This window comes from Sinocyclocheilus rhinocerous, unplaced genomic scaffold (assembly GCF_001515625.1).
Source record: "Sinocyclocheilus rhinocerous isolate Xijiao unplaced genomic scaffold, SAMN03320098_v1.1 scaffold757, whole genome shotgun sequence".
NCBI lineage: Eukaryota > Metazoa > Chordata > Actinopteri > Cypriniformes > Cyprinidae > Sinocyclocheilus > Sinocyclocheilus rhinocerous.
The window spans coordinates 569,583-594,340 of NW_015662957.1; the positions used below are offsets into that span (position 1 = coordinate 569,583).

The window sequence follows — 24,758 nt, forward strand, 5'->3', positions numbered from 1 at the left end:
TGTAAAAAGCATATGGTAAAAAGGCTTTGTCGATTAGCAATGGATTATAAATATACTTATAAAAATACCAGCGATGGCTTAAATAACACAGATAAACTATACATTGTCACAGTCGAGTGTTTATTGTCTTTGTTTTATCATTCAAAACGTTTATATCTTCTGTTTACTCAGTTACAGCGATAGCAATGCCTGTCCATATTAGGGATTTCCTGAGTCCTGTTCCTTCTGTGATGCACATGTGGAGTTTATGCGCGAGGGTGCCCTCTGGCGTCCAGTATGAATGAAACGGACATTAAATGTGACCCTGGAGCTCAAAACCAAATGAAAAAATTGAGATTTATACATCATCTGAAAGCTGAATAAAAAAGCTTTCCATTGTTGTATGGTTTGTTATGATAGGACAATATTTGGCCGAGATACAACTATTACCAATCAGATGTGTTCAGATGAGTCACCACTGAAACAGCGGAGTTCTGTTGTTCAGCGCGCGCTGACTGATTTCTGACTCACGAATGATCTCATCAACAAAGTGCAGATGTACGTGCGATGTAAGTATAAGAGATTTATTCCACATACAGTGTATATTCACTGATTTTAACGGGAGTGTTTTTAAAGTGCATAAACTCGTGCTAGACTGAGCTTGTGATGATGTTCTTTGGTAATGTAATGTTCTTTGCTCATTTTCTGTAGCTGCTTTTTGAATAACTGAGGAAATGTAAGCATTATAATTAGTAACTTACGATGTTTCTATTAATTTGTTATCATGTTAAATACAAATTCAGTCATATTAAAAACATTAGGCTGCTTTTAGCCTTACGCTGGAGTTGGTTCACGTTCTCGCAATGAAAGCAAGTGAATAATTACATAAATTAGCATGATAATATCGTGTATCGGCGATCTCAGGCTGATGATAGGACAATATGAAAATTGAGCATATAGCCCAACACTAGTATCGGTCAGACGAGACCGATCAAAATCCGATATTCCGTGTATAGGCCTACTATACTGTGTTATTGTTAAGCCCCACAAAAGGCACAAAGACATTATAAAGGACCATAACGTTTTCGTGCACTATATTTCAAGTATTCTGAAGCCGTTAGCCGATAGTTTAATGTGTGGTACAGATTAATATTTAAGTCGTTAAATTCAAGTTCATGTAAACGTTTCTCTCCGCTGCGGCTGTCTGTCATCCTCCATTCAGTATTCAAACTATGTCGCTTTCGATTACGACTGTCAAAACGATGAAACTCTCTTCAAGAGTGCACAATAGCTGAAATTTAAAACTGTTAAAATAAAAGGCTCAATAAACTATCGCACAGATTTAATGCACTACGCATCAGTGTAATATCTCTTCCCTTTGTGCTCTGAACTTTTCTAGCAGAGCGCTACGCATCATTAGCCGGGTTTCTATTCTAAGTTGTGAATTTAATTTCTGCGCAAAATTGGAATATCTAATAAAACATTTGCGAATAAGAACCGTTTCCATCCAACGAGTCAGAGAGAACAAAATCGTCACTTCCTGATAAACTGGCACTAAATATCACTAAGAAAAGTAGAAGCCACTGAATATAATAAATTCTCAAATATAATAAATTACTTGTGCTTCGAGTGAGCAGACGAAACACAATAAATGCGGTCTTGCCGTTTGGGAACGCAGTCGTGGTAGACCGTTCTGAAAGACAGTTATACAGAAATACTTTGACGACAGACTTTGCTCTGCCACTTCAGAATGACCATGACAACATTTTAGATGCTGTGCAACAAAATCGGTCCGCTAGTTAGTCAGGTTATGGTGTCCCATAGCGCAAAGTCTCATGACTTTTTTTGAACGCTCATGCAGGATTTATTCGCAAAATGGGTTTCCATCTCCCATTATTCGCATTACCCTTTTTCACACAACTCAAAAACCACCTCAAGCGGGCATTAACTTTTTTGTGAATAAAGGGATTTCTTTTAGAAATTTGGCATTTCCATCACTCGTTTCTGATGCGATACTTTAAAATGCGCATAAAAAGGGTTTGATGGAAACAGCTATTCTGCGCACGGGATGCGCATAAGCGCTTTGTGCCGCTCTGTATGGAGCGATACCCTTTCGTATTATAATACTTTTGCACAATGAAAGATTATTAATAGTCTTTCTTGTTCTGTCCTATCTATCATATGTTGCTGTCTTCATTACTGTGCTATACATTTAAAAGAATCGTCTTTTAATTTTATAGTATATATTTATATATAAATATATATAGGCCTACTTGTATTTCATGAATGTATTTTACAACAATACAAAGAGCAATGTGTAACATTTGACCAGAATTAGTCCTACAATGTAGTCCTAATGTTGTTTCACTAAATGTTTACATTTTATAAAATTATTGTGCACCCATGATTTTTCTAGAGTATCTTTTGCTGCTGAATTATCCACTAACCTAGTTTATAAAAGTATTTTATCATAATAGATTATGATTATATATTTGTTCATTTGTTATTTTTCAATAAAATGAAGTTGTCAATATTTGTTGTCAAAAGCAGATTGTTTAACACACAAAAGATTGATGATCAGGTCAACGCACAGAAGTATAGAAATGCTACATTGATTTTAAAAAGCTGCACTGGTATCGGATCGGATCGGATCTGTATTGGCAGATACTCAGAATTTTCGTTATCGGATCGGTTCTGAAAAAATGGTATCGTTGCATCCCTACTTGTGAGGTAATTTTTTTGGTCCCCATGAGGAAACAAGCTTATTAATCATACAAAATGAAGTTCTAAAAATGCAGAAAGTTTTCTGTAAGGGGTAGATTTAGGTGTAGGGCGATAGAAAATACAGTTTGTACAGTATAAAAACCATTACACCTATAGAATGTCCCCATAAAACATGGAAACTCAATGTGTGTGTGAGTGTGTGTACAGTTTGAGTTTTAGTAACGCATTTTTAAATATCTGATCATTTGACCTTTTTATGACAAAGTGATTTAAATTTAAGTCATGTTGTGCAACTCTCTGAAAACTTGTGAATATTATTCATTTATTATAATAGGTTTAAAAAAATACCCTTTTACCTTAAAAAGATTTCAAAGCTATAATATGAAAAATATAAAAATAATGACTAAGATGTTCACATTAACATGTATCCTGTAAAGAAACTATGGTTATTACTTTTTACTTACACCACATTACATTTTTGATTAATTAAATGTAAATTTTGGATATTGTTTTCAAACCAACATGAATACAAATATTACATATCTTATATATCTGCTCTGGATCTCACATCGCCATCCCGGAGTAATCTCCATATTTAATCACTGGCAGCTCGCTTAAGTAGACTGTGGAGATTTGGAACGGCTCCAGTCAATGCCATTGTGTGGCAGAAGGGCTGTTTTCCATATGTGGATCAGATCTGGCCTGACAATTCCCACAGTGCCTCAGTTTCTTAGTAAGTAAGGACAATTAGTAAAGACAAAGAAGGGTTTTTTAATTCCAAGGCTAAGAGGTTTGGGGTGCATGTATAACTCCCCTCTAGCCCTGTGCTCTGATCCATCTTCGGGACGTCACATACAGAGGAGCGTCTGTGTATGAAGCAGAAGGAGTCTGCGAGAAACAAGCGCACTGTGAAAAGCATACTAAGAGTGTAGATATGTGTGAAGTGGACCAAGACCTGCAGTTTAACACCAAACCTTCTCCGTGTCTCTCACACACACACACAAACACTCCATCACCCATCACTTGCAGTTTAAATAAACACACCAAAATGGTAGGTGTGTGTGTTCCCCTTTCTGCTTGATGCCTGCCTGGGCCATTAATGCCATGTAGGGGGTAACTTTCTTCTTCAATTCATATGAAGGAAATGTAAATAAGCACAGACCACAGGGCAAGATTTAGAGAGTTGAGGACTGTTGAATAGCAAAGAGGATTTATGGAGCTAATATGGGAAAATAAAGTCCGTCTTTCTTTCTCACTCTGTTTCTATGTAGATTTATCACCTCGCTCTTTTCTCATGTTTTTATATTTTAACTCTTACTTCCTGAATATGATAAATTATACAGTTTGGGGTCGGTATAATTTTTAAAATGTTTAGAAGAAGTCTCTTATGTTTACCAAAGTGGCATTTATTTGGTCAAAAGGGTAATATTGTGAAATAGTATTACAATTGGAACCGTTTTCAGTTTTAACATTTTAAAATGGAATTTATTCCTGTGATGCCAAATCTAAATTTTCAACAGCCAATACTCCAGTCTTCAGTGTCATACGATCCTTCAGAAATCATTTTATATGCTCATTTCTTTTATTAGCCTATCAGCTGAAAACAGTTGTGCAGTTTTTGTGGAAACGTGATACTTTTTTTCAGGATTCTTTGTTGAATAGAAAGTTTTAAAAAAAGGCATTAATTTGAAATATAATTTTTTTGTAACATTATAAATGTCTTTGCTGTCACTTTTGATCAATTTAATGCATCCTTGCTGAAACTTGCTGAAACAAAAAAACTTACTGACCCTAAACTTTTGAACAGTAGTGTATAAAAATTGTACAAGGCACAGCTGCCCTCCAAAGAACCTCTTCCATTAAGCCAAATAAAAGCCAGAGTTTTTGGACGAGAGTTTATTATCAGATTTTATTTTTATGCACTTTTCAGATTTCGATTTGTACTTCTCACCTGCTACTCATGTCACTGTTCAATATGCTATTTTCTCTTTTTCTAATCTTTTCTCATCTATAATTGAATTAGTTCATTTTCAGCCATGTCTCATGCTTGTTCTTCTATCTTGTGGATTTGTAGCAGCAACACAAATTAATTCCATTTCTTCCTTCACCATATGCCATTTAAGCTCTTAACAGATTAACAGCCATAATGAATAGTTTAGATAAAGTCTTCTCTAATAAGTCTCCTTCTCTTTGTTATATCATTCCTGGAATGCTCTTTTGTCCTTTTTATTTTATCTTCTGTTGTTTCCATAGCAGCCGAGCCTCTCTCCTCTAATAAATTGTTGACCATTTCTGGGTGAAATCAAAATATAATGGATACCAGTATTCTTGTTTTTCCGCCGCTGGAAATCTCAAAGGTGCAGGCCAGAGCTAGTCCAGAGGTAATATATCTCTTTTAAAGATGAATTGTTGAAAGTGAGTCCTGACATGGTTTGTCCGTAAGAAGGAAGTGTATGTAGAGCATTTTGGGCAGAGAGGTCTTACGTCTCTGATAATACATTTACCAGATGGGTGATGAAAATTGTATGCTATCAGTCTTAAAAATAAATTCCACTTGGTTGTTTAATGCAATGATATTTATAAGTGTGGTTTAAATATTGATCCAAACATTTTTGGCCATTTGTATAAGGATCAAAGAATGTATTTAGATTTCACCAGAGCTACTTTGCTGAAATGTGAGGTAAACAGCATATAATCTAACTAAATAAATGATTTAAAAAACATAGAGAAATGGCTTTTTAAATATGTTGGGAAGGTTTAAGGTGATATAATGACACAAGGTTATCAGTCATGAAGTGGAGCATAAGTGTGACTCAACTGTAGTTTCTATTTTCTGCCGAAATATATCTAAACAAACTTATTGTGCACATTTATCTTACCGTTCCTCTTCATCTGACTCTTTCTCTCTTCCGGACATGTCAGGCCTATCTGAGTTTCTGCTCTGTGTAAAGGACTGTTCCTTGGCTGCTGCAGTCTCCCCAAACTAAATATTTAAACAGGGCATACTTGAGCACCCATTTATTTAACTTTAAAATGTAACTTGCTGCTTTAAAACCATTGCAAATCGCTATGGGGAAGCTCCATGTTCTCAAGAATTTCCATGCATTAAATGGTATAAATATCAAAATATTCCTCTTTTGTTCTGTTTTGTAAGTTTGCATGATATTTGCATTATATATGAACATGAAAAAACTGGTCCATACTGTAAAAAATCCTGTTAAACCCAAGCATCTAAGGTTGCCAGAAATTCTCCATAATATATGGCATATTGGTGCCATATTGTACAATTTACAACCACGTTTAATAAAAAAATTATTGAATTTACCAAAATCTACTTTTTACCTGCTTTTTACCAAAACAATACAGGTGACGCAATAAAAGTGTCACACGATGAATCAGTTTATTGTGAGTGGCCTTTCTATAAAACATGGCCAAAACACCATAATGATTCTAAAATAATGCAATAAACATTCATTAATAAACAGAAAATGGTCACAAAACACCCTAATGTACATTACTGATAACAAAATGACAAGGAACAAAATTATATACATAAAACATAATCATATATGTCATGTGTCATGCAGGCTAATGTCCTTTTACTGTTTTTCACCATAAATTATATGGTAATCCGTAGTTTTATCATGCAAAACCCATAAATTTGACAGTATTATACAGTAAAATTACATATTTGCTAATGTGATGATGTGCAATAAACATTAAAGTGATAGTTCACTCGAAAATTTGCTGTTAATTTACTCACCCTCTGGCTATCCAAGATGTAGGTGACTTTTTTTCTTCAGTAGAACAATAAAGAAAATTTTTAGATGAAACCTTGGTCCTTGGTGATTCATAAAATGTACGTCATGTATCATGCAGAGTATTGTCCTTTTATTGTTTTTTTTACCCTAAATGCCATGGTAATTCATAGCTTTAACATGCAAAAACTATGAATTGGACAGTAGTTTACAGTAAAATTACATTAAAATGCGATGTTAAACCATGTACAGCTTTTCACCGTATATGGTAAGGTAACTTAGTTAACCATTAACAGTTTTTATTGTAGCATTTTTACAGTGCAGTTTATCTATTCTCGACTTTACTAAAACTTCAAGGATTTCAGTAGCTTGCTGGTAACATCATGCCAACTTAAGTGCATATAGTTCTTAACTGTATAAAAAGACCACTGGCAAGACCATCTCCTGTGTATTTTGTGAGAAATAACATGACTGTGCTGTGGGATGTAACACCTACAACCATCTCTGAGTGGATCTTCTAGTAGTGAATGAATGGAAGTTCAGTGAAATGGGCCCCGGAATGTGATGTAAGACCCTTTGAGAGTCACTGACCCAGCCCCCTCACATTGTTCTGACTGAAAGCACAGGTTTATATTCGTGCATATGATTGCTATGTGCAAGATGGAGAGAGAGAGAGAGATGTTTGGAGTAGATGAATCATCAGTGCAGCTCGAATGCTTCGGGTATTTTTAGAGACACTTTATTGTTCCATCTTAAAACAAGCCAAGTGCGCCATTAAATGTACAATATAATAGTCCATGTGTCATGTTGTATCGCCACTTGTAACTCTTCAGTGCGGTAAAAAAACTTCCTCACTACTGTCAAAGCAAATGTGCTCCACTTCTGGGTTGAGTCAGAAAAATGCATGTGGATGGCTCAGAAAACTTCCCATCGTGCTCTGCAGCTGCTGTCCTCCTTTTAATCTGATGCTTTGATGGATGTGGCACAGCAGTACTTCCGTACAGTGAAGAGCCCTTTCAAAGTGGAAGAAGTGGGGCAGAAATAGCCAGCTAATCCACAAGGTCATACAGGAGCTCAGGGTCCCAATGCAGCTCTGGACCACTTAATGTATTACACAGCCTGTCTTTTCTTCCCTTTCTTCGCATGTGCAGACTGTAAATAGTTAACAAAACTCCAAAGCAAATTGAATTTCAAGCAAAGTCTCTGTTGTAACCCATGAAAAGGATTTCACTTTTTTTTTTTATACCACAATCACATATACCGCATTTTTTCCCCATGTAATTCAACCTGACATGCGAGAAGAACGTCCAGGCATAAAACTATCCAAGGCATGGATTATATTAAAAACAACTCCATAATCAGAATATTAGAAGCATACAGCAAAAAAAAAAAAAAAAACTGCACTGAATGTGGAGGAGGTGGTTTGCTGTACCTTGATTCCTTGAAGCCCATTCCCCAGATGGAATTTGGTTATCTCATCCTGAGGTCACACCAGAAAAAGAGATGTAAGCATTCCTCGGCAATCAGCTGTTGAGCTGTACAGCTGCCCCAGTGTTGACTGAGAATGATAGCCATCAGCAAGTTTGCTAAAGGGGGTTTGGTGCCTTCATGAAATTAAATGACATCCATTTTATTGCACCTTTTGCGTTTCTTATTCAAACAAAACCAAATTTACACCGACTAAAAAAATTAAATAAACAAAAAACTAAAATGAATAAAACATTTTTAAGTGAAGTAAAGCTGAAATAAAATAAAACTATATATAAAACTCTAAATATTAGATGTGAAACTTAAATTAAACGAAAATTAGAAATGTTGGCTTAGCAACTAACTTAAATAAGTTCAAGCTGAACCACTAAAATGACTGATAAATCATAAACCTTAACTAAAACTGAAATATTAATGGTACTATATAAAAATATAATAAATGGCTAAAAGATCAACTAAATTTCAAATGAAAATAGAAAATGTTCAGATAAAAAAACAAATTCAAAATATTAATAAAACTGTTTTCACTTTAAATTGGTAATTCATAGTTTTAAAGTCCAAACATAAATTTGACAGTACATAACAGTAAAATTACATATAGAAACATATAATGCAATGTTAAACATTTACAGTTTTTCCCTGTCTGCGGTGAGGTAACTTCCAGTTAACCACTTAACAAGTTAATTGAAATAAAGCTGAAATAAAATAAAATATAAATATTAGATGTAAAAAAACTAAAATTGACTGGAAATTAATCAAACAAATCTGAATCTGAAATATAAATTAAAACTACATAGCTAATAAAAATTACAAAAACACATGACAAAATTACTAAAAAATCAAACAAAATTTAAAATGAAAACTGAAAATATAAAAATCCAAAGGATCCATAAAAACTATAAATACTAAAATAACACTGGTGTGAAGGTGAATTCAAGGTTTTATATGGTAAAACTGTCATGCATTCAGCTGCACTGTGCTTCTTTAGATCCATGTACTTCAGGCTGTATTGTGGTCTTTTGATGTTAGACAGGCAAAATACTGTGATTTAACACACACCTTATGCGATCATAAAAAAAGCCAATCAGCCTCTTGACTTGGAGAGCACTGTGTTTACTGGATTTCTATAGCAGCGTAGGCTTGTAGCCAGGCATGTCAGTGAGCTTGTGGCTGTCAGTGCATGTTACTCCAAAGCCTACAGCACTGGGACGGGGGTAATTGATACGGGTTTGGCTCAGGCTGAAAGAGAGAAGCACAGTCCAATAAGAGATACCCTTCTTTCAGATGGATGCACATCCACACCGACGACTTAAGCCACCTGGAAGTTAAAGAGCCAGCTGCATTTAAATAGATTTATAGACGTTTTATTAAGTAATTTAACCGCTGTTGTCGAATTCCTGTTTTTCCCTCTTTGTTGCAAACTGGTGTTGTGAGAAGGCTTTTGATAGGAGTATTGATTTACCCAACCAGGCTGTTAAGCATCAGAATCTTCTGTGTTGGTTTTTGGTGGTCTTTGACTCTGGGAGATTTCGGATAAGGGGAGAGTAGGTGAAATGTGTCATGTGGTAAATAAGGAAATAATGGCACCCCTTTAATTTTGCAAACTGTGCATAATTTTTATGCATAAAGTTCTGTGAGATGTTCAAATGTGCTCTGTGGTATAGGGGAAAATATAAATTTAAAAAGAGAAAATATAATTAAATGTAGCTAATAAAGAAAAAGTTGACATCAGAAAAAAAAACTTGTTTATATGGAAATGAAATTAAGCTAATGCATCACATATAGGCCTACCGTTTATAAATATTACAAAACCACATCATTTACATATAAACGGCGTTCTTTCCCCTCCTCAGTTTCCTTTTGCCTTGTGAAATCCGTGTATTGCTTGGGGTCTTTACAGTTGGAGGGAAAGTGACTGATTTGCATGTAAATGATTCCAACAACACCAGCTATTCACGTCGCTAATTAAACTAATGTAGGAACGTTGACTTGCTGGCATGATGGACGCTCATTACCATTCACAAGCTCGAGTGGGCAGAGCGAACAGCTAGCCAGTCGAGTCCAAGCCATGGTTCACTGAGGTCTCATAGCCTGTTATTGACGAGAAGCGCAGGCTGTTCATGGCTTTAACTGGTGGAACTATCACCGAGAATCGCGCTAGATCTGCGGGGACGCTTCGTGCTTTCACGTTATTGTAGATGTTTTATCAAAAGCATCGGAGCTTGAGGCATGTCTTTCCTGGACGATACCTTTGTACCGAACTAAAGCTGGGCAGTAGTGCTTCACAAAGCCGTGCGGACTGAATCGAAGCGAGAGCTTGTTTGTGGAGACTGGAGAAGTGAAAGTGCGCCAACTGATCGCTTTTAATGCTGGAGATGTGTAGCCCGTGCTTTGATCGATTCACGACGGAAGACATCAAACTCTCTTATCTTCGTTCATGGTAAAAGGTAAGCGTTTGTGGCTCTCTGTTGCTTTAATCGGGTCTGCAGTTTGAATTCTGCGTTCACTGCGTGATGTGGTCGAGGTATTCCAAAAAGTTGATCAATACTTCATTTTATAAATCAAACGCAGATCCTGGTTTTCTTTAGGTTGGTTAACTTTACTGATCTACGCGTCTGTTAAATATACTGTTATTGGAGAGCAGTCTTTTGTGGGGTTTACCTTTTTATACGTCTTTGATTTCATCTAGCAAGATTGCGAAAATGGCTGTTAAAGACCGAAATGAATAGGCTACAACTTTTCACTGTTACCTTCTATCTTCAATCTAGTTGACCTGTTCCAGTTAGTCGGATTAAGCCTTTGTTTGGTGGTGTTTTGTTGGATTAACACATGAAGGGACAAAGTGGAGAATAATACCCAGCAGAGAAAGAAAACCCAGACAGCTGCTGTTGAATTCGTACATAGGATTTTCCTCACCCCACATACACTCGCGCTTATCGCGTTTGCAGATCGTAGTTTATTATGAAGCTACCCGATTCGTCAGTGAATCGTTCTTATGAGTCGGATCTTTTTAGTGAATTGGTTGACCAGGGTCAAGAAACCGGGCTGAATGATTAGTTCACGAATCGGTCCAGGCGGTTCTCAAGTTAACAGCTTATTGAACCGAGAACAGTCAATTTCGGACTTATGCTATTTGAGTTGAGACGCGAATCGATTAATACGCTCACTGTAAAGGCCCGTTCACACCAGTAACTAATGACTAGGCTACAACGTTTTTATAATCTTTCTAATTCTGTTAGAATAGAAAAGTCCACGCCACCGCTGTAATGGTAAGGACACAGAGGAACTAGCCTATATAATTGAGATCACTTTCAGAATTTTGATTTTATGTTGCTGATGAACTATAAAATTGACAGCCAATCGGAATCCACTGAGGAATTTAAAGTGACAGACACTTAGAGCAGCTCGACGTTCACGCATATAATAAACGGAATGTTATCATATATTAATAGAGTTACTGTTATATATAGTTATATTTGTAATTATTGTGAACAGAGCTGACCTTTAAGAGCTTTTGGAGTAGGCCGTGCATTTTACTGATGCGTGAAAGGTAAAAGCTGAACATCAGAAATGTTACAAATAAAACATAATGGATATATGGTTACAATGTGTAATGTGTGACTGTTTCGTCAACACGTACAAAACAGTTGGTTAAAAATTTAGCTGTCCAGGATGACGTTGTGACGCCATTATTAAATAACGTAAAATTAGCTGTATCAGTTTAACCATCAAAAGAACCAATATGCGGAATGTCTCGGCTTTCCATCACTGTTTTAATGCTTCGCTTGCTTGCTGTCAATGGGATGTTATGGGCAGAATTCATCTTCATTTACAGCACTATTTCGATTAAATCAATATTGCTTCCTCCTGCACCCCTCGCCCATTTGAAGCAGCCTCCATTAAACTGATTTCTTTTTCTTTGAATAATTGATTTATTTACCTAAGTTCATATAGTAGTAGGCCATCAGTCATGAGTGTTGTCTTGTTTCAATTACTTATGTCAGTGTTTACATTATGGGAGGGCTCAGAAATGTGACTACAGTACAGTCTTCCTGTGAATACAGCGGTCTTGTAGTCTATATTATTGAAGCACAAACTCAGTCAAAATCACAAAACAATGCTTTGAATATGAAATCAACAGATTCAAAAAGTGGTCACCAATGTTTAATGTGGGAAAAGTGTACACCGTTGCATATACACAAAAGATAAGTGAGAGAAGATGGTGTATTGGTTTTCACTAGCACTCAGCTGTGACCAGCTTCTCCACTGTGTGTTGCCCTTTAAAAAGCTTGTTTAATTCATCCAGAATGATGCCACGGAAAAGCCTGGGAGCCTCATCAGAGACTGGAAGCTACAACCAGTGTTATTTTACCATTGAGATACAATAATAGTTTATACTAATATTTCAAATTACTTTTTTTCTGTTCATTGTAATTTGTTAAAGTTTTAGTAATTTTGTGTTTTTATTTATTTATTTTATTTCAGCTAATGTTTTCATTTCAAGTAACAGAAATGTGTGTGTTTATATATATATATATATATATATATGGTTTTAGTTTACTTTAATAACACTGGCTACAGCAGACCTGTTTTCTCACTTTTTTTAAATGGCAGTTGTATTAAAGATGACGACTGCCACTGTGTCTAGCCATAGGCTATTGTTAAAAAGAATTAGATGAGATAGTCTGGTGGTGGCATAGGCCTGGTTTTCAAGGGGATAAGTTTCCCTCGAGCTAACAATAAGTCCACATCTGTTGTTGTCTGAACAATTTAAAAATGCAATGATTAACCCACAATAAGCAATTGTCCGATCAGATCATAAATCACATTTACCCTGTTCCGCCTAGATGCCTCAGGGGCATAACAACCTTCTGTGTCATCCCTAGATTACATTCCCAGTCTTCCATATTTGCTATGTAGGACAAATCCTTTCTAAAGGCTCTCAGTGCAGGCTAGCAGATCATACTGACTTGGTCTTAGCATGACGTTTGTAATGAAATCAGCATGCATAGTTGCAACCCAGCGTCCTTTTACACTGGCTACAGCAGACCTGGTTTCTCACTTTTTTTAAATGGCAGTTGTATTAAAGATGACGACTGCCACTGTGTCTAGCCATAGGCTATTGTTAAAAAGAATTAGATGAGATAGTCTGGTGGTGGCATAGGCCTGGTTTTCAAGGGGATAAGTTTCCCTCGAGCTAACAATAAGTCCACATCTGTTGTTGTCTGAACAATTTAAAAATGCAATGATTAACCCACAATAAGCAATTGTCCGATCAGATCATAAATCACATTTACCCTGTTCCGCCTAGATGCCTCAGGGGCATAACAACCTTCTGTGTCATCCCTAGATTACATTCCCAGTCTTCCATATTTGCTATGTAGGACAAATCCTTTCTAAAGGCTCTCAGTGCAGGCTAGCAGATCATACTGACTTGGTCTTAGCATGACGTTTGTAATGAAATCAGCATGCATAGTTGCAACCCAGCGTCCTTTTTAACTCAAATCACATTTAGATGATTGGAAAAGCATTATCAATGGACCATGGAGTGGTATTGAGCCTGGAATTAGCAGTCATGTGCGATGCATGTCAAAACATGGAAGGAGTTTCACTCAATCCGTTCTGCGTGGTTGAGAAGGGAGTTACGCTGACCTCATTTTTGTCCAGTTCATTTATCTGGACCAGACCAGCATCTCCATGGAACTCTTTTATAGTAATCCCAGAAATCAAAAAATGGGTTCATCCTTTCCAGATATGCATGCATTTTTAGTTAATAAAATTTAGATGAAAATGTTCTGGTAAAAGACTACACTTCCCAAGAGTGCCGGATTGCTCTGTAGTGCTTACTTTTTGTTTTTGTTTTCCGCACTTTAGTTGTTATTAGGGCTAGGCAAAAAAAAGATTTTTCGATTAATCGTTTTTTTAAATTACGTCGAATCGATATCGATTCTCAAAAGCCGCGAATCGATCTTTTCCAATATTTATTTCAGAAAACATTTAAAACAAGATTTGATTAGTCCTGTTTTGTCAGCTGTGCCACGCGGATACGTTGTTTTCGTTCAAATCAAAGCGTAAACGACGTAAACGGCGTATCCGCGTGGCACAGCTGACACAAAACGGCATATGCAATTTACGTTCAGTGGATACTCTCCAAAATGGTGCTAGGGTGATGCGGAGGAGACGAATTGTTGAATAAAGTCTTTTTTTTTTTTTTTTTGCGCTCAAAAAGTATTCTCGTAGCTCGTAAAATTATGATTGAACCCCTGATGTCACATGAATTATTTTACCAATGTCCTTGCTACATTTCTGGACCTTGATCGTGTAAGGACCCTTGCTGTCTATGGGAGGGTCAGAGAGCTCTCAGATTCCTTCAGAAATATCTTAATTTGTGTTCCGAAGATGAACGGAGGTCTTACGGGTTTAGAACGACATGAGGGTGAGTAAATAATGACAGAATTTTCATTTTTGGGTGAACTATACCTTTAAGACTCAATGTAACAACAATTCTACTACTACTACTACTACTACTACTACTACTACTAATAAATATTAATAAATATTTATTTTTAAAGGAATAATCACATTTGCTTTCTTTTAAATTTTAACAGTAAACCTATGTTGTGCAGCACTTTGTATGCCAAAAAAATAAAAGGGTTTAATTTTCATTTGATTAGGATAAATTAAATTAATGATTTATGCCTTCATCTGATTACTAGAAAAATTAAGAAGAACATTTTATTGGGCCCTATTATAGTTTAAAAAAAGGACCCTATACAAAAAAAGAATAGGCCTAGGTTTAAAATACAGGCCTGTGGCTCTTAATTTCTTTTTATTAATTCACCATTTGTAAACTGATGTTTACTGTTCATATATCAATAGCATTTGTAGTAAAACTATATTCACTGAATGTAATAAAAAAATCTAATCTAATCTAATTGAGAGCTTGCGAATCGAAATCGAATCGGAAATCTGAATCGATACCCAGCCCTAGTTGTTATGCTCTGCAGAAAGACCAAGCACTGTTGGAGAGAGCGGATAAGTTTCTTAACAGTATTTGGTATTCACAGATGGACTGTTTGTGAGGGCCTCCATGTTCCTGTGACTGTTCAATATTAATGCGAGTTGTGAAGTTGCCGCCCTCAAGTAATGCAGGTGAATTGTCCTTGCTCAAGGGTGTTGGAACTGCAGAGAGACCAGCTGCATGGCCTATATATAAGTCTGCTCACCGTTACCTCCTATCTAGTCTGAGTCTTTCATTTTGATTCAAAGAGTTGCTTTTAAACTACTTGAGGTTCATGCAGGTTTTAAAGCACTTTATCCATTTATAGGTTGTTTTTGTTTCCTTCATCTTAAATATTTATAAGTGAACTATTGTGTTCTAGGCCAGTGTTTCCCAACCCGTTTTTGTCTCATGTTACCCCCATAGCCCCTATTAGTAAGTACCCCTTCATTGACGTGAAGGAATGTTTTTCTTTTGAGTTTTATTTTACTGGAATGTTATTTGCCAACATTATTATTATAGTCAGCATGAAATGAATTTTTTTTGACCTTGTTGACCTTGTTGTAGCATTCTCATAACTAGATCTTCCGGTGAAACAGTGGAATTCTCTGGGGTGACACATGCCAGTCTTTTTGATCGCATAAAACCCACCCATTACGTAAAATCGACTGCAAGCTCGCATTAAAATCAAGTCCCTGCATTTTTTCAGGTAGTTCATTTCACTGGGATCTACATCACAATATGAAAGAGTCTGCTGCTACTTTTGTTGCATCGTGACTTTAATGTTATTAAAGTGGCCTTTATAATCAGACACCTGAGGTTGTTTGTTGTCTGTAAGTTTTGACTTTTCTGCAGGGAGTCATAGAGAAACTTTCCCTGAGAGACCTAACAGAATTTATTCGTAAATTAAGTCCAGATGGGATGTTTAACAAGTCTTTGTATGGTGTTATTTAAATACTATAGAGACTCAACTAGTATGAAATAACATTCTAAAATGAATACAGTCATTGCTGGAAATTTTAGAAAGATATGAATTTCATGTAAAAAGAGTACACTACCATTCAAAATTTGTTGTTTTTTAAAGAAATTAGCACTTCAAAAGACATTTATAGTGTTACAAAAGATTTATATTAGACATAAATCCTGTTCTTTTAAATTTGTATTCATGAAAGAATTCTGATTACTTAAATGCAAAAACATTAAGCAGCACAACTCCAGCCTTGTGGAGCAGAAAAGACTTCTTGGGAAAAAAAATTATAACACATTCTACTGACCCCAAACTTTTTAACGGTACAGGTTTAACAAGGCATAATCAAAATTTATCTGTGTAGCCCCCTGGAAGCAGTTTAAAAACCCCTGTTTTGGAATCTGTAATTGTGTTATTTATAATTGAGTCACAATGGCTTTTAGTGTAGTTAAGCTACAGTCAGAGTATGACACAATGAGTATTTGAATAATTGTAGCAATAAGTGCGTTCCTAAAACGGTGCATGTCACCTCTGACTTTCGAAGCAAATGCACAATGCCAAGGCCATATACAGTATGTGTGCTAGATAAAGCCAAGCTGCAGTTCCATTATCTGTTAGTCAGATCACAAAAACAGGACTGGTGAGTATTTCCATGAAATTTGGAAAAGACAAATAATTGTTTTAATCCAAATGAAATCTTACATTTAAGTGCTTGTTAATGCACTTGATGGTTTAGACATGTCAACTGCAAGCTTGTAGAAGAAATACTATGACTCACTCTTCGTATCCTTAGGACAGTAGAAGCATGATGACACAGATCTACTTATGGCTTAAACTGAACCAACAGACTCTATTTTTTCTGTCTTGCTTCCATAGCAACTAGAGTTCTTTGACGTAGATGATTCTGGAGATTAAACGTGTCCTTAAGTTAACCATCTGGCCGATGTGAAAACGTCAGTCAATCATTGTGTTACTGGCCGGTGTCTGTCTTTGACACCTTACAGCCTGTCAGGCCTCTGAGGTGCTAATGGGATTGGCCCTAAGTGGGCGGCTTGTTTTCTCTTCCCTTGGTCTAAGAGGTTAGTTAATCTGACCAACTGGCCGGCTTGCTCAGAAAGTGTGGTTTTGGCAGAGCTTGACGCCTGTGTCTGCTTGTCTGGACACTAACCAGACGCTGCGTGTTTGACTGGTGGAGTGTGTGTTTCATCGTGACATGAGTCATTGGATGCGTTGAGGGATTTTGTTGGAATCTTTGGGCTGCTTCTTGTTCTAACCAAATGTGGATATGTTGATTGACAAAGCAAATGAATAAAAAGAGAAAAGCTGTGTGGGAGAGTTGCTTGAGAGATTTAATTGTAATTTGAGATTAGGGCTGTGCGATTTAATCGAAATCGAATCGAAATCGCGATTTGAGACGTTGCGATTTCCTAATCGCAAAGCCTGCGATATGGACGCGATATTACTCTGTTCCAGAGCATATGCATGACTGCCAGCCTTGAGTTGCAGTCTTACTAACCAATAGAGTGAGCGCACCTCCGTTCTCCCCAATCAGCACTGCTCTAGCCAACTGCGTAAACACCCACCATTTAAAAAAATTAAAAAAAACGGAAAGCGGGAGAGAGACAGAGTGGGATTATATTAGCACAAAGTCAATTTGTTGTATGCATCTCATGTATCGCTAATTCTTTTGTTGTGTTAAATGAGTTTACTGTTTGAGGGAGGGAGCTGAGAAATAAGTGTTTAAATGTGTCAAAAAAAATGCATCTTATTGAGATAAATTGCTGTTAATGTGATTTTATTCAGAAAATTCTGACATGCAAGTTTAGCCTATATAATAAACTTATTTTACCATAAAGATGCTGACATAACCAGATAAAATAGTTTCCAGAGTTGACTTGGACAACTCAGGATGAAGAGCTTATTTTTATAAGATAATATATTAATGTGAAATGTGAAAAGTAAATGGAAGATGGCGTAAACTGTCCATTCAATGGTCTAATGTCTAAATGGTCTAATGTCTAACATAACCTAATCATGACTGTTAACCGAGATGCTTTTCTTTGAAAATAAACAAATGGCAGAGTGTACTATTTAAATAGTTTTTTTGACAGTTGTTTTCTTGGCTATTTTAGGAAAATCTGTCTCCACTGTAAGTGCCCTCGAGAGGAGCATGTTGTGACCGTCATGCCTCTAGAGATGGAGAAGACGGTGACCAAGATGATGTACGACTTCCAGAGGAACTCTACATCCGATGATGACTCGGGCTGTGCTCTGGAGGAGTATGCCTGGGTGCCGCCCGGACTCAAACCTGAACAGGTAAACACATTTTTCCACCCTGTACCCAAATCATTTAAAAGAGTGTATGTTTGTTTATTTTTAAGAAATTAGTGCTTTTATTCTGCAAAAATGTGTTAAATTGATCAGAAGTGACAGCAAATACACAGTGTAAAACAATAAAATGCTTTTAAACTTTGTACTTTTCTAAAAAGAATCCTGAAAAAAATGTATCATGGTTTCCACAAAAATATTAAGCAACACAAATGTTTTTAACATTGATAAAAAAGAAATGTCAGCGATCGGCATATTAGAATGATTTCTAAAGGATCATGTGACACTGAAGACTGGAGTAATGGCTGCTGAAAAATCTGCTTTGCCATAATTAAATATATTAAAATAAAGTTATTTTAAATTGTAATCATATTTCATTATATTACTGTTTTTACTGTATTTTCAATCAAATAAATGCAGCCTCGGTGAGCATAAAAGACTTTAAAAAACAATTAAAAAATCTTACTGGGTTGATAAATGGAATGCAGTATGTTAATGATGTAGTTTTTATTTTCATTGGAATGTTTGAAGCATTGAGGCATTCTGCATGAAATTTCACAAGGTTTTAAATGTTCAGAATTGAAATACCTTTGAGATGAATGTCTCTTTATGATCTCTCATTTTGTTTCTATAGCAATTCTCTGCTTTAGAAGGTTGGTGTATGGGGTTTATTAGGCACCGGTGTGTGTAGAACTCTTTATGGGCCAGTGAAATCATTTATAGATGCGAGTTTCATTTTCTCGATGAACTGAAAAAAAAAGTCTTGTTAATGCGACAGCGGGTCAATAAGCAATAAAGCACCTCCACCATCTGCAACGGCTGTAGACTATATTGGGTCTTTGGAGGCCACATGATGTACATCTGATCAGTTCTAGTTTATTTATTCACATTTGCCTGTCTGAATAATCCCATCTAGGAAAGACTGATGGCAGACACTTTTTTTTTTTATCATCTCTTGTTTATTATAAATACTTGATAAAAATGATGGTAGTCAGTGTATATATAGTAGAATCTCCTAGTTATTCTGTGTTTCACTGATAAATGGTTCTCTAGGCTATATTCCAAGAGCCCTCGGTTTGTAGAGGCTCTGGTTTAAGTCAGTTTTTCACCATTCAGGCAGATGGATGGGAGGAAGTTGCTGGGATACAAGAACTCGGTGTCCATGCATGTTATTAGCAAGCTATTAATTATGCCTTTCTCTGTGCTTTGAAAGCTGCTGTCTGCAGTTTCACCCAGAGACAGTGATTACCTCAGGCCATGACAAATTAGCTTTGCTTAGACATAGAGTGGAAATTTAGGCCAGCCACATTCATAATAAGATAAGATGGCAGCTCTGCTATGCGTTTCAGAACATTTGGGATCTGGTTTAGAACAAGAAAGCATGTTTTGCTGTAAGTTTCCAGAAACTGATTATGTTGGCTGCGAGGGAAAAAAACATTTTTTGTACCAGATTCATTTGAAAGTGTGAACATCTGCGCAAAAATCATTATCCAACAAATATTTAAAAATTTGGTCTTTGCAGTGAAGACACCAACCATGTTTGTTTCCGTGTTCTCAAATGCTCACATGAGTGGAATTAGTCGTATAATCCAATTAGCTGCTAAGAAATGTATTGGCCCATCATTTTGAGTCATCTAAGCAGCTCTACTTGCTACAGATCCTTTTTCCTGTTTTCCTAAATATACTGTTATATCTGCTGTATATTCCAGATGGGCTGCATACAAAACAAGTATGTCCCGTAACCACTGTAGGCCGATTCCTGAACAAATGACTCTTATAAGTGAGTTATTTTTAGTAAATAATGTACAACTTGGTGAATCTCAATTTACAGATTGAATGACTCTTATGAACTGGTTCTTTACAGTTAATCAGTGACGTACTATGTGATCAGTGTAGCCAATTTACAAACAAATGACTCAAAAATATACAGCATTACCAGTGTTGTTCAGTTGCTGATACAAATGATTCTAATGAGTTGGTTCTTTATAGTGCCCAATATAAGAAAGATAAATTCTTTCATACGTAAGCAAAATGTATATTATAATTTAAATAACGAATCGAATCAAGAATTTGTGAATCAGAATCAGGAAATTTGTGTCGCAGCTCTAGATGTTAGTGCTAGTGAATGTGTAGCCAGTTCATTTAAAACTTGATTATTGTTCAAATAACATGTATTACATAATTTTTTTTCCATCAACAAATTTTGGTGTAGATTTACTGTGTCATCCAGCGTATGCTATGCCTCCTTTCTCTAAGGCATTGCCTTTATTTATTCAATGGAAAACAGCTGTTTGGGCTCTGGTTAGTTTGCCCTCAAATCAAGAGCATTTGCATTTTGTTCAGCCTCTCTCTGTCTGACGCAAAATGCAGTTGCCAGGTCCCTTGACACTAGGGCGGGTTGCCAGATCCCTTCCTGCTGATTATAGTTATTTCCACAAGCTGTTCCTCTGTGTGAGTGCTTTGGGCTGTGGGTCCATGTCCTTCTGATCACTGCGTCACAACAGTTCTTTTGCTGGCCTGGGGAGCGTGTTATTGTTGGATGTCTGCACTGTAATTTACCAGGACCAGACCACAGTTGGTGTTTCATGAAATTTTCAGCTATCCCAAAAGAACCTCTGCACGGGTCCTTCAGAAACCCCTTGCTGACACCGTACCGGCCAACACAAGCAACAAAAGAGCCATCAGCTCATTTAAAGAGACAGCTCCTTATTACAGGGAGGCATTAAACACCGGACATGGACGGAGCTCTGAAAACAAATCCCACGCCTCACCGAAGAAGCTGATGATTTTGTTTCAGAATGTATCCCAAATGTTTCCTGTAAAAACACATTTTGATGGGACTCCGAGATGAACAATATTTCATCCGTGTCTTTACATATCAGTCGTTCGCACTGCTCTGTAAAAACACAGGCAATGCAGAGTAATAATACCACATTTATGTTGTTCTTTGAAGGCGAAGGTTTAATATTTGCACCCCTAGCGGCACAAAACAAAACTGCAATTTGTGTCCATCAGAGTTATGATGCATTTTTTTTTTCTGCAGCTTATTTGTAGCTCAGGTAATTGGCCTTAATGTCTGTAATTTCCAGTGCAAAGATTGCAGATTCCAAATCAAGGACTTTTATATTTTCAGCTTTCATATTATTTTCAATTGAAGTTTTTGTAATTTTCTAAAGTGCTTTGTCATTTTTAATTAGTTTTTGTTTCAAACATTTCTATTTTTAAGTTTTTGTTTAATTACCCAAGTGCCAAAATCCAAGTGTGTGTACTTAATTTCAGTTAGTTGCCTAGTTTTTCTATTCTTGAAGTTTTTCTTCTAATATTTGTTTTATTATTTCATTTTTTTTAAAAGTAATAGTTTTAGTTTTAATAACACTGTTGTTGCTGCTATGTTCGGTCATAGTGAAAAATGCTGCTTGCATGTGTTTTTTTCATGATCCGTTTCATTACAGTTCTCAGTGGCTCTTTAGCACTGTTTCTTATACCTTGCTGTTTATATGGTATGTGTGACAGAGGCAGATGGCCCCTGCTATATATCAGATTAAGCCATTAGGCCATCAAATCTGTGTAATAGGTTTGGATGGGTGGTCTGAGGCTGCAGGACCTTATTATTGCTCCTACTAAGTCTGGATTCCTCCCTGGCCTGTTTGCTTTCCAAAACAATACTCCAGCCACGAGTCAATAGGCAATTATATTATTGTGTAATGCAGACTTGTGTTCTCAATTATTTGGCCAATTATAAAATGCAATGTGCGATGTAATTACACTTCAATTTCATTATGTTAAATAGACAACTGTGATAATGTCCACTTTCGTCCAAAAAAATGTAAACCTCATATGGCTAATTAAGTTGGGATGAGCTCTGGTCATACATTCTTATTATCTTGAGATAAAGGGTCCTCCATATAAGCACATCAGGGAGGATAGAAGGAGCCGATTCCATTAACTCATGCATTGCTCATCCATAAATCACTCTGACTGTTATAGCTGTGTGTGTAAGTGTGTGAAAGGCAAGGATGTTGGGCAAAATGGGGGGAAGGGGTTAACAACAACAGGCATGTAGAAATTCCACCCCTGTGTTTGTGACCGTCACCCAAGTGTGTGAGCTCTGAAACTTGCTGGTGCTTTATTTGTTTTAAATTGTATTTATTTCAATATTATTATTATTATTATTCATTTCTTAGCATAAATCATGTTTAAAATAATTCACCCCTCAGTTTGAGACTTTGTCCCTCAAGTGCCAAAATCCAACTGTTTTTATTAACAAACTGTGTAAAAACAAGAAATGCACTCAAAGTGTTGTAATTGATTGATTGTAGTAATAAATTTTTTTTTTTAATTATTTTTTATTTATTATTATTAATTTATTTATTCATTTAACCATGAACCAAAATCAATCCAAGTGTTTGATTTTTATCATGTAAAAATATCATTTTATTTTAATAATAATCCTTTATACATTTATTTATTTAGTAGAATAAATTATTTTGAGTTCACCTCTGTTTGTGACTTGTCACCAAAGCATCAAAATAATTTTTTTAAACAAAAATTTTATTTAAACAATAATTGTATTTATTTAAACGATAGCTATTTAATTTAATTTAATTTAATTTTAAAAAAGCTGCTGTTGTTTTCCAATGTCATTCCAGGTACATCAGTACTACAGCTCTTTGCCGGAGGATAAAGTACCATACGTGAACAGTCCTGGGGAGAAGCATCGCATCAAGCAGCTTCTTCATCAGCTCCCCCCACATGACAATGAGGTAAGATCAGCTTGGGGTCTCACATGAAAAGGTCACCATTCAGAATGCATGTGTGTTTGTACATGCCATCATTTGCGAAGTGTGGCCATGTTTATGTGACACCGCTGACCTGAGCTCTTGTTGCGCAGGTGCGATACTGTAACAGTCTGGATGATGAGGAAAAACGAGAGCTGAAGCTCTTCAGCAACCAGAGGAAGAGGGAGAACCTGGGCCGTGGTAACGTCAGGCCTTTCCCGGTCACCATGACTGGAGCGATCTGTGAACAGGTGTGCAAGCGTGATATCCGAATGAATCGTGGTTTGGGGTGGAGGCAGAGATCAGCTTCAGTGGTTCATTGAAACGGGTAGTTTTGTTCTTAGCCGCTTATTTTCGTTGTCTGCTTTAAGGCTTCCTCTGGTTTTGTGTGTGTTAGCCAACCTGTGATGTTGTGTAAGTGCCAGTAAGTGAATTAGAGCTGAATCTAAGCTGGATATGCATGTCTGTGACCACCTGCCTTGTTTCTCTCTCCTTCTGTTACTTCTTAGGAACAGATGTCACACTGACACAGTTTGGCTTTTTTCGCATGTTTTAAATTTATCCTCTGCGGTGACACTCTTAAAGATATAGGCTAAAGCCCCCATTTAGCCCTCAGCTCTGTTGAAAAGATGCAGTCCTTCCGATAAATATTGGTCTTGAAGGTAACTGACACGCAAGTGTGTTTTTTGTGGGTAGTTGCACGCATCTGTCTATCCCATTAAACATTTTTTTACTTTCCCCATAGCGCTATATTGGAAAATGCTGAAGGGAGAGCTTTAATGAAGAAACCAGCTAATATCAGCTGTTCCTTTCTCTTTTCAGAAACAATATGGTGGCCATTTGTTATATATTTTTTTCTCTATGCTTTGTCACTGAACGTGCAAAAATACAGTACAAGTTTTGGATCAGTAAGATATTTTTTTTGGAAGAAATTAATAATTTTATTCAGCAAGAATGCATTAAATTCAAAATTCTTGAGGTGCGGTTTTAAAGTTGTTGTTTTTTTTTTTTTACTTTGTATCAAAACTTTTACTTTTATTTTAGTTGGTTTTATCTAATCAGTTGGTAGACAAATAGCCAGTCTGTAAGCACAAAATATTAATCTAACATAATTATTATTAATTTACCATGCTGCTAAATGACCTAAAACAATCAACAACATTTTCTTCCTACCCTTTAACCTTCTCCATCCATTTTTCTCGTTTTCAGTGTGGGGGGCAGATAAACGGAGGTGACATTGCCGTCTTTGCGTCACGGGCAGGCCACGGGGTGTGCTGGCACCCACAATGCTTTGTGTGCAGCATGTGCGACGAGCTACTGGTGGATCTTATCTACTTCTACCAGGATGGGAAGATCTTCTGCGGCCGCCACCATGCTGAGAGACTCAAACCCCGCTGTTCAGCCTGCGATGAGGTTAGATACTCTCTCCTTGCCATTACAGGACATGAACGTCTTTACATTAGTTTGTATATTGGATGTGCTAATTAACCATTAGGCCATCGCAGGCCATCCAAGATGATTTTGTTTCCTCATTGGAACAGATTTGGAGAAAGTGCAAATCTGCAGTGAATGGGTGCCGTCAGACTGAGGGTTAAAACAGCTGATGAAGGCATCATAATAATCCACAAGCGATGGTTTGAAGTTAAAACACCTCAGTAATGGATTTGTTTCTAAAAAACATGCAGCTTGTCACTTGCCAAGACATTCATTGATGGACTGGAGTCATGTGGATTACT

The 24,758-nt window shown here is 36.5% G+C and overlaps 1 protein-coding gene across 5 annotated transcripts in view; it reads left to right on the forward strand.

Annotated features, from left to right (window-relative positions):
- LOC107728631 (prickle-like protein 2) overlaps positions 1-24,758 on the forward strand; it is an 81,739-nt gene that overhangs the window by 50,936 nt on the left and 6,045 nt on the right. For 4 of the 5 annotated variants that reach the window (XM_016538884.1, XM_016538885.1, XM_016538887.1 and 1 more), the window contains 4 exons: positions 18,049-18,232; positions 22,894-23,007; positions 23,136-23,273; positions 24,232-24,435. In XM_016538884.1, coding sequence (XP_016394370.1) covers positions 18,049-18,232; positions 22,894-23,007; positions 23,136-23,273; positions 24,232-24,435 — 640 coding nt within the window. Of the gene's footprint in view, positions 1-10,004; positions 10,397-18,048; positions 18,233-22,893; positions 23,008-23,135; positions 23,274-24,231; positions 24,436-24,758 lie in introns of those variants that run through there. The other variant, XM_016538886.1, reaches the window with a different exon arrangement.